Source organism: Mugil cephalus, chromosome 15 (genome assembly GCF_022458985.1).
Source record: "Mugil cephalus isolate CIBA_MC_2020 chromosome 15, CIBA_Mcephalus_1.1, whole genome shotgun sequence".
NCBI lineage: Eukaryota > Metazoa > Chordata > Actinopteri > Mugiliformes > Mugilidae > Mugil > Mugil cephalus.
In genome coordinates, this window is record NC_061784.1 from 7,080,187 (window position 1) to 7,095,445 (window position 15,259).

General features: G+C 42.6%; 1 protein-coding gene across 2 annotated transcripts; it reads left to right on the plus strand.

Annotated features, from left to right (window-relative positions):
* Positions 1-1,370: 1,370 nt before the first annotated feature.
* Positions 1,371-15,197, plus strand: rps6kb1a (ribosomal protein S6 kinase b, polypeptide 1a). Of its 2 annotated transcripts, none has more exons than XM_047606914.1 (15): positions 1,371-1,659; positions 2,562-2,605; positions 4,460-4,580; positions 6,005-6,073; positions 6,585-6,732; positions 6,857-6,914; positions 7,910-8,010; positions 8,591-8,681; positions 8,788-8,878; positions 8,985-9,092; positions 9,210-9,272; positions 9,390-9,467; positions 9,547-9,654; positions 11,671-11,783; positions 12,069-15,197. In XM_047606914.1, exons 1-15 carry the CDS (start codon positions 1,588-1,590, stop codon positions 12,331-12,333), a joined length of 1,530 nt encoding a protein of 509 aa, XP_047462870.1. In that variant the 5' UTR covers positions 1,371-1,587; the 3' UTR covers positions 12,334-15,197. The 2 variants fall into 2 exon arrangements, with proteins under 2 accessions (XP_047462870.1, XP_047462871.1); XM_047606915.1 differs by having other exon boundaries at positions 4,495-4,580.
* Positions 15,198-15,259: the final 62 nt, after the last annotated feature.

A 15,259-nucleotide genomic window follows, 5' to 3' on the forward strand; every position in this document is an offset into this window, starting at 1 on the left:
GTGACTGTGACTCAGCATGCACAATGACCCTGATACTGGAGCTAGAAACTAGCTGGAGCACACCGTCATTCATTTTATCATTAACTCCTGTGGGATGTCCCCACTGTGACAAGCTGAAGTGGTAGTAATTCTGCTCAGAATATATAGTAAGAATATATTTAATTCTGACAAACAATTGCAATAATTAGAGCATTCATGTTTCAGGGTTCTGGATTTGGATCTGAATGAAAGAAAGAAAAAAGAAAGAAAGAAAGAAAGAAAGAAAGAAAGAAAGAAAGAAAGAAAGAAAGAAAGAAAGAAAGAAAGAATGATCCACATCAGCAATTTTCTGTACTAAAAATGTTTTGGTGATTTAAAGTACGATCAAAATACCTAGCAACTGATTTGCTGTTGACTGAGTCATTGGTTAATCTTTTCAGATTAGCGCGCATGAATTTTTTTTTCCCCTTGTGTTGTTGTCTTATCTAAACTGGAGCCTCTGCAAATCGTCACAGAACAATACAGAACTATAGATACACATTAAAGCATGGGAATATTCTGTCTGTTCTGTGTGTTTTTCTTCTGATGATGATCAGAGACAGCGACCACCTTAATCTATGCAAATAAGTTTCAACATGAAGAATGAGAGCAACCTGGCGTTTTCTGGAATCCAAACTGCAGAGCAAAGAACCGGATGCTTTACTTTCTTAATTAAACCACCAACCCCATAACCACAGGTAAACCACATTTACATGATCAGAGTATGACTTTGAGTGGTATGAAGATGACTGTGTAAGCTGCAGGTGGAGGAATTCAGAGGAAGTGAGAATAGTTTGATAAGTAGAGGCCTACTTTTTCATTTTCACATCCTGCCGTCTCTCAGTGAAATAATTAGGACATCAGATTATACCTCAGATTTCTGGGAAGCGCTGGAACATCAACATGACACTTGACATAACGCTCATCCGGAGGTGTGTCCTGTATTCTTAGAGTGCCAATCACCTCTCCACTCACACACTCAAAAATTAAATGTAGATTTCCATTAAATAAAGCTAAGTCTAAAATGGTAGAGGTGCTAGTGAAACCCAAGGGAAATAAAATAAATTCACTCTAAAATATAAACTCACCTACAGTTAATAATATTTTCTTGAGACCCACTTTAATAATAAAACTTAATCAGTGACATAACACACACACACACTCACACACAGAAAAAAAAAACGTTTGAATGAAAATTAACAATTGCTGTTTTTTTGTTGTTGTTTTTAACTATTATTATTTTGTTGCACATTATATTTGAAATTAAATTTGTGTGTGATTTTTTTTTTTTTTTTTTCCTTGAGATTTATGGTTCAGCCCTGCTACTGTGCTGTGACTGATCCAGGCTGAGCCGGGTAGAAGAGCCGGGTAGAGCCGGGTCGTGCCGGGTAGTGCCGGTGGCCGACACTAGAGGCTCATCGCGCCGCTCGGCTCCTGTGTTGTTTTGGTTAGCTGGAGGGGAGGTTAGCCCATGCTTTCTGTAGCCGGCTGTGACGGCGATGGCTCTCCCATGAGGCGGGGGAGCGGGGCTGTGCTTTCTGAATAAACACCGAGCGTAGTGCCGTGGCCATGGCCGGGGTTTTCGACATCGATTTGGATCAACCGGATGAGAATGTCTCTGACGACGAGCTGGAGGACGGGGTGAGTTTATGCTAACGTCGAGGCCAGCGGAGCCGCCGCTACTTAGCTGGCGAGGAGCCGCTCGTAGGCCTGCGGTGCTAACATCTCTGGCCATTAATCCATTATCGGACATGTCATGGTCCAGCCCTTTCCCGCGGTTTCTTGCTGCGCTCCACTTAAAAACTAATTCACCGTATTCGCACACACTTCCGCCGCCATTGAAATGTTTGCAGGGCACTGTTTCAGTTTCACCACAGATGTCGGACATCCGCATCACCAAATGTTAAACAGCGCACAGTTTGGCTGGAGTTTAAGTGACCGTCATCATCCTACAGCCATGGGACAGCACCCTGCCGCGTTTTAAACACCCCCTGCGTACAAATAGTCTGTGAAACTATCTAAAACGAAGTCCGGGGCGTAATAAAACAAATGCCGCGCACAAACCGAAAGTATTTGCCAATCCACTGCGGCGGGCGGCCGCACATATTTGTCCGATAATGGAGGTATAAGCGGCTAACGCGCTGTATCGGTATTCGCCAGTAAGAGGTGTAGTCACATCAAACTGTCTGTTTATTAACATTAAGGTGTATGGTTTTCTGTTTGACAGCCGCTTCGACATGAATGGCGAGCTGTGTATTATAAGTGGCGTATAAATGAAATAAAAACTCACTCTCCAAAGCTAAGGCGATGCTAGCTAAAGAGGCGGCACTGTTGACTAGCCTCTACCCCGCTAGTATCCACTTTATCACGGCTTCATGAGGTAGCCTCGGTAATGTTGCTAAGTTAATGGGAAGCTCTGTTAAACTAGTTTGGTTGCTGTCGTGTTAGTGAACTAGCCTGTGATATTTGACGAGTTAAACCAGTGTAAAGTGTTACTGTAACATCCCTGTATACATGTAAATGTTGTGTCCTGTTGTTTCCAGGGTCAGCTCGGTGAATACATGGACCAGTGCAGTAGCTTTGAATTGTGAGTATTAAACAGAGCCACCATTTACTTGAAGAGGAGACATTTCCAGACTTTATGGACATTTTATTGCCTCAAGTTTCCATATTTTTTTTTATACTGAGTGTTTTCACTAACCCAGTTTAAGTGGACTTACTGTATTGTGCCCGGCCCATAAGGAGTGATGACTGACTGACCATTTAACATCAGGGAGCATCACATGCCTCCAGACCATGGACTCAGACCTTGTTTTAACATCTGACACATTGAGATTTGGATTTGGAGGTGGTCTGTGATGCTTTTTTTCCTTTTGGTGGTGTAAACACACAATGACTCCTGGGCCACACTAATAAGATAAAGTAAAAATAATCCTTTATTCATCCTGACGCCTACACATCAAGGTGGCTGTTGTGTAAGCGATGTTATGCTTTATTCATTCAGAAAAAAACACACACAACAACGCAGTAAATGTTCATTAGTTTACCAAATAATATATAAATCTAAACAAGAACTGTTAAACTAATTTATATAACATGAGCACACTGTTATCAAAGGGAAAATGAAACACTCAATCAAGTAAATCGCATTTTGTATGCGGGAGTTTTGCTCTTATCAACAATATATAACGCTATTGACAAATGTTACTATATAAGAAGAAAATACAGTGGCTGTTTTTTTTTTTTTTTTTTTTTAGCATGTGTGCCACCATCTTGCCGTTCTGTGGCCTGTGATGTCATGAGGTTGGTTAGATTGGTGATTCTGAGGGCGACAGATAGTGAAAGAGAGAAGAGAGAGCTTGAGAAAGATGGACAGTGAAAGTTAGATAAAATTACAAAAGATTGGACGTCGCGCGCACTTTTGGGTTTCGAACAACAACAACCAATAGGAGGATTTACACAAGGTCTGAAGATCTCTTTCTCCATATTCACTTTTTGCACTGCTGTGTCCATTTCCCCAACCATGGATCACAAGCTGATCTTTCATTATCTGTCCAAATGGCCCGAGGATCCAACCAACGCTGTGATGTATTTGATTACATCACTTCAAAATGGCAACTCAATAACAGGCAAACCAGAAGGACCAAAAATAAAACCTCTTAAATCTTTAAATTTAATAACTTTTTAATATTTGATTTTAGCAAATGTGTTATTTTGGATGTAGTTCGCAGTCTAAGCACCAAAACATGTGCGTTTCATTTTCCCTTTGAAAACATAATTATTGATGCGATTGTGCTGATGTAGTGAAATCCAGTTTGAGTCGTGACCTGAGCATTGTGCATCAGGGCAGTGGACAATAAAGAAATAATAGCGCTTGTGATTTCGAAAACTTCACAGCTTGTTCCAAAATATGTACCATGACATGACGCATCAAACGGCTGCTTGTGCATCTATGTTGTAATATTCTATTGTGGCTCAAGTGATGCTGGCGTTTGTTTGAAAACACAGCACAAAACCGTTGCTGGCATTTCTTGTCTGGCACGCACGCGGACACCCATTTTAACGGCAGTTGTAACCGCACATACGTAAAGCTAGCCAGCTGCGATAGGATTTTCCCGGGACAGACGTTATTGCAAGGTCTGACCAGGGACTAAAATTACCATTATTTAATACTCTATTGAAAGCGTTCACTGACATTTAGGAACCACTTGACTGGTCTCCCTCAGTCCGCTGTTTATTCCCTCAAACAAAACTGCTGTATCACCCTCAGTTCAACTACCACCCACTCCTGTGTTTAGGATCAAGTGCTTGGAACACTTGTTACCGTGACTGAATGTCCTGGAAATTGTAAACAGAACAATGAGTAAATATTTTGAATGTGCTTTTTTTTTTCTTTCTTTATTTTCGTCTCATCTTTATTTTTTTTGTTTTGTTTTGCCAGTAACATGGATGACTGTGAGAAGTTTGAAATTTCAGAGAACAGCGTGAACAAGGGAACAGAGCAGATCAGGCCTGAATGCTTTGAGCTGCTGAAAGTTTTGGGAAAAGGTGGCTATGGAAAGGTGAGACATCTGAAATCTAAACTTGAAACTCCAGGTCACTGGAGCGTGCATAAAAAGTTATTTTGTGAATGTGTGGGAATTACCACTTTGTCATTTGCTTGTCTTGGCTCGGAACCTTCTGCATTGCCACTGTGTGGGGGAGGACTTTGCAGTTGTTGTGAGATTCCAATGGGTGGGGATTTTTTATTTTTTTAACAAAGTAACTGGAAACTGAGTTTTGCATGCTGGAAATTTCAGCAGTTTTTTTCATTGTCATTGTAGTTTATCACCAACACTTTTCCCACAGATATGTTGCAATGTGCGTACATCTGCTGTTAAAGAGCATCTCTTTGCACCTTTAACTGTAAGATCTGGCATCATGGGTTGTCTCTTGTTTCACCTGATAGATATAAATGCAGACATCTGTCTTGTTTTCATGATTATATTTTAAAGTAAATACCGTGGGGGTTTTCTTGTGCCCGACATGTCTTCTGATGTTTTTCTAAACTTGACAATGACAGTGCACATCAGTGTTATTTTGGAAACATTCTCCACTGAGCAAGCAGATGCATGACTTACTCTGTCTTGAAGCAGTTTTGTCTGTGATGACTAAGGAGTCATTTTCTGGAACTTGGGAATTTTTTCATGTTACAAAGTAAATGCATATTGGTTCCAACGCAGCAGCTTTTGTTTTTAAATCTTCTTATGACAGTACAAGTTTTGGCTTCGGTCTGAAGTTTCCTTGCGTCACCCCTGATAGCCTGAGCAGTCTTCCAGGAATCCTGCAGAGATGCAGATGCTGATTTTGTTTTGCACAAATCAAAGTAGCGCCCGGTTGCGTTTTAGCCAAAACAATAGATGCAGTAGAGTCTTTTTCATTTTATTTCATTTATTTATTTTATGAACAATCCGTCTTTTTCATGCAAAGTAACACGCTTTATGCACATCAGTAATTTGTCATCTTCATGCCTTTTCTCCATGTTCCAAGCATGACATAATTATATTTTACAATCTATAGAGGCACAGAAGAAAGGATATGGTCATTTCAGCCAGAGGGTTAGTGACTTAACATCATCTGTAGGTTTCTCTTGCATATGTGGCTGCAGGTCGTCAAAAATTAAAAAAAATATTGTTCAACTTTCTTAAGAGTGAGTCAGCAACATTGCACCCTCGGGCAAACACCATCACTACTTCTAGCTATCTCATCTTAATCTCTTCGTTTTTTTTTTTTTTTTGGACGAACACTGTAATACTGTTGTACATGGCTACTAAGACTACAATGCAAAATACAAAAAAAAAGTTTTAGGTCATATTTACAACAAGTCTTTCATCTTGCCTTGCTCAGTATGACACAGAGTCTATGTGACGTTAAAGGATTAGTAAGTCTTATATTTAAGTCTGTGTGATAGTCTGGATTCATCTTGATATTACATACATTTGTGCAGGTGTTTCAAGTTCGGAAGGTGTCAGGTGCCACCTCTGGGAAGATCTTTGCCATGAAAGTTTTGAAGAAGGTGAGTGAATGTGCTTTTAGCTGCCTGATATACAGAGTAATCCGGTTATGTTGCATTAGATCCCCCCATTAAAGGTGGACTTAACTGCCCCCTAGTGTACTTACACGGTAGTGTGGTATAATATGAAAATGGTGATTGAGTTGCATCCGTGCGCCTTTTCTGGGTGGACGTGCGATGGACGGGGCCTGGATATGAGGACAGACCATCCAAACTAATGGCACCAGGGCTATTCCCATGAAACCTCCAAGCTGCTTCTTCTGGTCAGATCTCTGCAGTTGACACAAGAGCTCATGTCTGACTGTGCTTGTAAAGCCAGCTCACATTCCCAGAAGCCTGAGGTTTTAGTTAACGACCGTGTTTATTGACTTAATGAGACTGCAGCTACCATCCTCGGCGTCTTCATCCTGCCCTGCCCTCGTAGCTGATGTCGAACTATGATGCGAACGAGGGTCAGTTTATTGTGAATGAGCATTTTCACTCTGACCTCCTCTGCTTTTCTGTCCCTTGCCAGGCCATGATTGTGCGCAACGCGAAGGACACGGCGCACACCAAAGCTGAGAGGAATATCTTGGAGGAGGTGAAGCATCCTTTCATCGTGGACCTCATCTATGCCTTCCAGACAGGCGGAAAACTGTACCTAATCCTGGAGTACCTGAGCGGTGAGCATAGCCATGATCTGTCGACACGTTGCAAATAGTGGGATATGGTGTTGTCGCCAGAAACTGGAGTAAAATTTGTCTTACAATAAAGTGATCACACATTTTTTTTTTGTGGTAACTACAGGAGGGGAGCTGTTTATGCAGCTGGAGAGAGAGGGCATCTTCATGGAAGACACAGCATGGTGAGTTAGTCTGATGATCTGGACAGGAAACTGTGGCCTTTATGTTTCCTCTTACTTGGTTTCAGTGTCTCTGCTGATCAAAATGACTATTCCTGCAAATATAAATGCAAAAAACATTGCAGGACTTTTATATATAAATGTCACACACAATCACTAGCACACAGCTAAAGAGGGGAATAAACACAATGACTCATACGATGCTGTGACAGCAACTAGGATACAGCAGTTGTGAGAGTTACCAATGTAACTTGGGTTCTATCAGTTCTGTTTTAGTCAAAGCGAATGAGACCTGGGTTCAGAAAGGTCTCTGACGCTCCAGATGAAAAGAAGAAAGTTGCTGTTCAGAGGAAGGATTAAAGTCGAGCAGGAAATCAATTGGGAGAAACACAGACCGTCAGTGGTGTGCTCCTGTATTTAAAGGGCTAAACCATTTCCAAATGAGTACCGTATGGGCATCTTAACAAACACCCGCTGTTGTGTTTTGTTTGTCTTGGTGATCTTTCACGCTGACTCCTGATTCAGAACAGCGTCAGAAACTTTCCTGAATAGCTGGTCACAGTTAAACAAACGCTTCTAAAGATGATACTTCATTTCTGATGTGTTTGAAGTGTAACATCATCATAAGAACACAGACAGGTTTGAAGTTAGTTCAGTTGCGTGAACCAGGTGGACGCGCGACACTGTTTCTCAGGCAGTGTGAGTGTCATGTGGAACAGGGACAAACATGTTCCTCTGTTTTATAAACACAGCCAGTAGATGAAAATGGTGATTACAGGAACCGAGGCTGCTGCACAAATAAGGGTGTGTAATATTCCTGGAATAACCTAAGTGAGTAAGCTATAAGTAAGCTTGGCAGCTTTGTGCGGAGGACTGGTGGAGGAGCATTATATGTGGGGGGGAAATTGTGTTAATACAATGCACATGATCAGCGATGAGTAAGGAGGGAAAATGCATCGTGCGAATGTCAATGCATTTTAATTTGTTTGTGCCGACAGCTTCTACTTGGCTGAGATCTCGATGGCGCTGGGTCATCTGCACCAGAAAGGCATCATCTACCGAGACCTGAAGCCTGAGAACATCATGCTCAACAACAATGGTACACAATCCTGATGTGCTCTTTAAAAAGACCTTTGTATTAATGAGGAAGCTAAACCACTTAAAGTGACCAGATTAAAGTATCTGATCTCAGACCACATTTGACTGAATGCTTTTGACAGTGTGAACATAAAGTGGGTCCGGGGTCACATTAAAAACCACCCACTCAGCAGGGATGCTCTTGCGTAAATGAAATTTACTCATTCATTCAAGAAAAAATTGCACGATATATTATAAATGGAAGCATTGACTGTTCAGTTATAATCTGAGCTTTGTGCAAATAACACCAGGGTGGAGATAAATAAATAAATGAATAATAATATAATAAGAGCTTGTTCTGCAATATGTATCAGGTGTCATAAAAGACACTCTGAAACGGCAGTAGCAGTCCATTAGAGTCAGCAGCTGTTAAAATCTTACTTTGGACAGAGGTCGGCTTTGAAGTGCTCTCGTGTGAGGATGCATTTTAATGCCAGGTGTGAAGACAGATCCTTTAAGCTGGACACTTGCTATCAAATTGCCCAGGACGGAGTTAATGGATTGTTTGTTCTCACTCACTGTAACTTGTGTGCACTTTCCAGGACACGTGAAGCTGACCGACTTCGGTTTATGCAAAGAGTCCATCCACGACGGGACGGTCACACACACCTTCTGTGGCACCATTGAATACATGTATGACACACACTGAACAAACTGCAGCTGTGTGTACATTCAGATATTGTCCCTACTTTACACACAGCGCGGTGTGTCAACATGTCCTCCCTCTCTCCTTCGTCAGGGCTCCAGAGATTCTGATGAGGAGTGGACACAACCGTGCTGTGGACTGGTGGAGCCTGGGAGCGCTCATGTACGACATGCTGACAGGAGCAGTAAGTACACGACAATCGGCCCCACTGTACGGCTGCCAGTCTAAGCCTACAAGGTCTGCGTTGTAGGACTACGTGTTGCTGAGCTGTTGTTTCTGCTCTTTCTTAGCCTCCGTTCACTGGTGAAAACCGTAAGAAGACCATTGACAAAATCTTGAAATGCAAACTCAGCCTTCCACCATACCTCACTCAAGAAGCCAGGGACCTCCTGAAAAAGGTGAGCCGTTAAAGCCTTCCATCTACCCCACGCTTCACTGTTCTGTGCTGCTTCCACTAATAACATTCAGAAAGGCAGAAAAATAGTTTAATTTTTTTAAATTTTTTTTTATTGCAGCTGCTGAAACGAAACGCCTCATTGAGACTGGGGGCTGGACCGGGAGATGCTGCTGAGGTTCAGGTAAATATGTCGCATGTTTTTGCATGCAGCGTGTCACTGATACTGAATCCAGTAACTGAGAAAGATGAGCACACTCATTAAGTACAAAAGACCTGAGGCTGTCATCGTCCTTCACAGGCCCACCCATTCTTCCGGCATATAAATTGGGACGACCTCCTCGCTCGCAAAGTAGAGCCTCCGTTTAAACCGTTTTTGGTGAGTCTGTTTTCTGTGAATCGGCTTCCTCTGCGACCCGTCCCTGCACCGTGATTAACCTAAAACCTTCTGCTGGCAGCAATCAGCTGATGACGTCAGCCAGTTCGACTCCAAGTTCACCAGCCAGACTCCAGTGGACAGCCCTGATGACTCCACGCTCAGCGAAAGTGCCAATCAAGTCTTCCTGGTGGGTAGAGTAACATGGCATGCAATACAGGAAATAGTCCTGGAGAAGTTATGCTGCAATTTCAACGCAACACATAATAAACTTGTCTGGAAAGAGTAATAAACAAAAACCAACAGGGTATATGATCAAGAAAGAGTCATGCGAACAATGGCTGTGAAGGTTCTTGGTGATCTAGGTCGTGGTATATCCAAAAAATCAAGACGGAACCAGGGACACTGGAATTGTTGGGAGTTGGATCTTTTATAGGAACATTTGTGGATGTTTGCCATCTGAAAATTGCATGGCTCCTGTTGTCACCTACATCACGAGGACAAACCTCTGAAGACAATGACATCTATATTTTAGTCAGAGAAGACAGATGGTGGCCACATCCATGTAAAATGAGGAAACTTCTCTCTAATCAGAGGAGGTGGACTAAGAATAAGTCCTGTCACAACAATCAATAAATCAATTAATCAGTTAATCCGGGATAAATTGAAACAAAGTCGATAGTTTTGCCAACCGTGATGATCGCCATACGTTTTCCAGAGTTCTCTCTACCAAAGAGGCAGAATGACAGGAGGGTTCACTTTCTGCATCGGTCTCAGAAACTGGGCGCGTTGCTTCTATAGGAATGAATAGAGTGAACCCTCCTGTCAGCCATCACTCTCTTTGACTCAGTGGGGTTGGGGGCGAGGCCTCTAGCAGCAAGTGAGGAGTCAAGAGCGAGTAGAAATTTGTCGGAATAAAAGGGATGGTTTTAAAAGCCGAATGCCACGGCCCCAGCGTGAGAACATTTCAGATTTAAACCAAATGAGCAGGTGAGCTCATTAACACAGATGAGCCAGTACGTCGTGTAAGTTTGAAAGCAGAGCCAATTCAACCAACTTGTACGCGCACCTGAAACACAACCGTCTGATCCAGTTTTCCCAGCTGGGAAGAAATGCAGCTGGAGATGCACACAAGCTTTCTTCCCGACAGTCAACACTCGCTGAGGTGTTTGGTTGACAAAGTAAACATAAACGAAACAGTGCAAAATGTGTGCTCACTGAGAGCGGACTTCGCTACGTTACAAAAGAAATGCAACCTTGTACCGACGGTCCGTTTTACTTTTTTTGTTTGTTTTATTTATTTAGGATATTTAAAAGTTCTTGACATTCAAATTAGAGTGTTAAATACTCTTGAGAAATAAAAGTTTATCAGTTTTTTGCTTTTGAAATAGCGTACTTGTATTATGATGCCATAATATCATTTTAATTATTTCAAAATAATTTTGACAATAATATCGTTTGTCGTCAATAGTTTGTGGGACAATATATTGTCCAGCAAAAATCGTTATCGCTTCCCTGCTAGGAATGAATTGTTAATCCAGTTTTAACATCTCTCCCCGAAAAAGTTTCACACCTTGAGTTCATGAATGGGACTAATTTGCACTAATTGGAAGAATAAAATCTAATTGTAGGTGAGTATCTGGTTGTAAACAGACCTTAGTTGTGTGAATTTTTTAAGTGGGCACAACACACAGATAGTCCTGTATTAAACTACCTGGATAAGTGGCGACACTCGTGTTTCAGATTTATTTTTTAGACTCAAAACCTGAATGCTGCGCACAGTTGTGGGTCAGTCGCTGTAAGGTACATAGTAATGTTACGCGACATTCGTATTCCTGAAGGTGATGTTGCTTAATTCAAGTGGAAAAACATGCGGCCTTTGATCAAACGCTGAGCATTTTACTCCCGGTCTCTACTGTTCCTGTGTTGTCTGCGAGTAAACACACAAACGGAGGCCAGCTCTGGACACAATGTTTTTATATTTCCTTTTCAACAAGTATGTCTTACGAGAATCGGTTAATGCGTCCCATCTGGTTTTTAATCCTGTTGGTTTTCCTGGAAGCTTCGCTCACTGTTTCTCACCACATTGCATGAAGTGCTTTTCTCAGCGTTTCATTGCTCATCATCAGCTGTGGGTTGTTTTTGGAAAGATGCTCTTTGAAGAAGTGGACTTAGATCTCCCTCTGTCTGTTTTTGGCTTCCCCAGGGTTTCACATATGTAGCCCCGTCCGTGCTTGAGAACGTCAAAGAGAAGTTCTCTTTCGAGCCAAAGGTCCGCTCGCCCCGAAAGTTCCCAGGAAGCCCGAGGACACCTGTGAGGTAACGGCGTGTTGTTTTTGTCTCTGGTTCTGTTGAACTGCGTTGGTCATTTGCAGGTTTTTCCTTCCTTCAAAACAAGTGTGACTAAGCAGTGATGACTCATTGGCCTGTTTGGCTGAAGTGAACCATTAGACCATTTGAAGAGTAGTGCGTGGAACTAGAATAACTGGAGGTGAAGGAGGAGGTTTTCGTGTGTCGGCATCTTTTTTGTACTGCATAATCACGCTAACCTCCTACAGGATAGCTCAGGGGAATGATGGATGTTTTTCATGTCTTCCACCACAGTCCGCTGAAGTTTGCTGGAGGGGACTGTTGGCCCCGGGGACCTTTAGCGACGGGCAGCCCGTCCTTGCTGTCCCCGAGCAGCTCTGTGGACCAACCCATGGAGGTGTCGAGCGTGGAGCAAATGGACACGAGCGGCGGCGGCACCTCCGAAGCTTCGGCCCCGCTCCCCATCAGGCAACCCTCAGGCATCAACGCGGGGCCCTACAAAAAGCAGGCCTACCCCATGAACTCCAAGCGGCCCGAACACCTCCGCATGAACCTATGACGCTCGGCTCGCCCCGCGAACTTTAGCTCTCTTTCAATTTCTCCTCCTCTCGCTTTTTTTTTTTTTTTTTTTTGATTATTATTGTTTTCTTTCGAAGAGACTCGTAGAATTTTTTTAAGAAATTGACTGACACTGTCAACGCCGATCACCAGCTCTTCCAGCAGCGCCTTCCCCCCCTCTCCTCCCGACTCAGCCCGACCTTCCTCAGCCCGCCGCAGATAATCAGCAGTAGACATCTGATTAGCCAGCGGAGCGGCGTGTTCGGCGTGTGCGAGAGGTGCTCTTTAATGAAAAGTCTTCTTGGCTGTTGGCTCAATAACGCCGGCAGATGAGAGGGCCGAGGCGGTTTCAGTGTGCCGGCATTATCGTGAGGATTTACTGGTGCTCTTTATCCGAGTCTGGGCAATGTTACCCATGAGGTTTACGACTGGTTACCCTCTTCACAGAGCGAGAGAATTTGGTTACAAGAGGCTTTATTTCTGCCTCGACATGCCAGGCGTCTTGGTGAATGGTCACACTGTCGGTAGGTAGATTTACTGGATAGCAAATCCACAATGATCACAGTATTCCTTTATGTTTGAGGGAAAGAAACACATTGCCTTTGTCACTGTAGCGTGGGTCACGAGTAGGTGGAGAAAGCAGCTATAAAAAGACACGTGAAACTTCAGCTGAGAGCATCACTTCCACCACAATCAATACCAAATGCTGGCACTGCTTTGCTTCTCCGACTGGACGGGTTTCTGTTAGGAGAGGCCTGTTCAGAAAGCACTGTTCAGTTTCTTTTGTGTTGAATGTAAACGGACTCCAGAAAGCCTTTTTGTGTCACACTTAAATCTCCTGCCTCCTCCCTTCTTGTTTTTTTTGACTCCCGTAGTCATGCAGTCTCATTGCCACAAGCACGAGTAGAGACTGCGAGCATGTCGACCCAAAAATACTCTGAGCCAGATTGGGAATCACTGCCTTTTACAGATTCATTCATGTCTGGGGTGCTTTGGTGCTTTTTCTGAGTAGGACTTTTTTTTTTTTTTTTTTTTGTGGCTCTCTGTGTTTGAGTAGGTTTGCCAGTATGTACGGTATGAGTCTAAAGATTGGACACAGCTTTTCATTGAATTTTTTATTATTATTATTATTGTCTCTATATTATTATAGTGTACCTTTAGCTTTGATGACAGCTTTGCGACTCTTGGCGTTTCTCTCAGTCAGCTTCATGAGGTCTTGAAGGAGTTTCCACAGGTGTCGAGCACTTGTCCAACTCATCTCACACCATCTCAGATGGGTTTAGCTCGGGTGATTGCAAGAAATTCAACAAACTGACTCCTGACAAGACACACCTGTTAACTGAAAACCATTACAGGTGACGACGTCGTGAATCTGATCGAGAGAATGTTCAACGCTAATTTTAAGAACCTAAAACGTGGTTTGTTCAAAACTGGCCGGTTTACTACACAATTCCACATGTGCCCCTCCATAGTTTTGGCGTCCTCAGTATTAATCCCCAACACTGAATGGGAAGGTGTGTCCAAACCTGCGGCTGGTACTGTATACGAGTGGACCATCTTACTAGAGCTTTGTTTGAACTGACGAGTTTGTGCGACGTGAAGCTGCTACATGAGCCTCTGGAATCAAGCCATTCGACACACTCCTCCTAAAACTGACCACGGCGTCGGCCGATGATTCCCACCCAACGAAAACTGAATGAGTGAAAAATTGGCTCGCGTTCGAATGGTTTCCAAATACTTTAACGAAATGACCAAAAGCAATGTTTGAATCATGGGGAAAACTACCGAAGAAATGTGTTACTGATGTTTCTGACTAACGCTTCAAAGGTCAAACATGATTTTTTTGTTTTGTTAGCTTTGTTTGTTCGTGCAGTCAGACTTTAGATCACGGCGACATCCTCTACAGTGATGCTCGACGTGTTCATGGAAGTTGTTGTGCAGTTGCTTCACACGCGGGTGAAGCTTCTGTACAGATCGTTGTCAGGCTGGACTGATCGTCTTCTACCATTCCACTACAACAACCAAGAGCAGCCACTCCACTTTTTACTCCACTGACTTTCTGTTTCTATTTATTTCAAGTGCCATTGTGGTTCCACTGCATTGTCCACACTATGCAAACTATGTATTTATTATGTAGTACTATTTAGACGAGGCAGCAGAATGTGTGATGATTTGATTTCTTTTGTCATGTACAGTATGTCTTACAACAACCTCAGATGAGTTTTTTTGTTTTTTATACATATATATATATATATATATATATATATATATATATAAATTCCAAAATTGGCCTGAATGTCTTGCGGTATTTATTTTGTGGCAGAGTATCACAGTCAAAGGGGATCCTCGGAAGACATTTCGATATTTAAAAACTTGCTTAAAACTTGAACTTTTGTTTTTTGTTTTATATATATATATATTTTTTTTTTCCTTTTTGCAGTGCTTCAAGTATTGTGTAAAAAGACAACCGATGCAAAAACCAATGGGAATGGCATTGTGCCTTGTGCTGACCGAGTACATCATGTATGTACAGCTGTATATTGTAATTGTTCTTGGGAAAAGGCTGGGATCGATCCCCAACGTTCACCTCCTTGCTTCGTTAATCATCGTGAGCAGGATCATTTGTCAGGTTTGTGAGAGATTCAGGCGGGATTAATAATTATCCACACACACACACACACTCTGACACGTTTCTGGTGGGAAACACATCATTTAAGGAGAAGGGATGTCTTTAATCAGTGGTGGGCATTGAATAACATTACTTCTGTTGATGTGTCACTTCTGGACCAGCCCCTTCAGATGGCCGTGTATCATGTATGTATCCTGTACATAATTAAATCAAAATAAAAGAATTCAATTAACGCATCCCGTTTCTGAACCAGGTCAGTGTGGCCGAATGTACAGCACAAAGATTTGCTCATTTAATC

Excerpts from the sequence above, each read along its gene's own strand:
- rps6kb1a (XM_047606914.1), top strand. The coding sequence starts at position 1,588 with ATGGCCGGGGTTTTCGACATCGATTTGGATCAACCGGATGAGAATGTC. Across the intron at positions 4,581-6,004 it reads GAAAAGGTGGCTATGGAAAG|GTGTTTCAAGTTCGGAAGGT; the intron begins GTGAGACATCTG and ends ACATTTGTGCAG. Across the intron at positions 6,915-7,909 it reads TTCATGGAAGACACAGCATG|CTTCTACTTGGCTGAGATCT; the intron begins GTGAGTTAGTCT and ends TTGTGCCGACAG.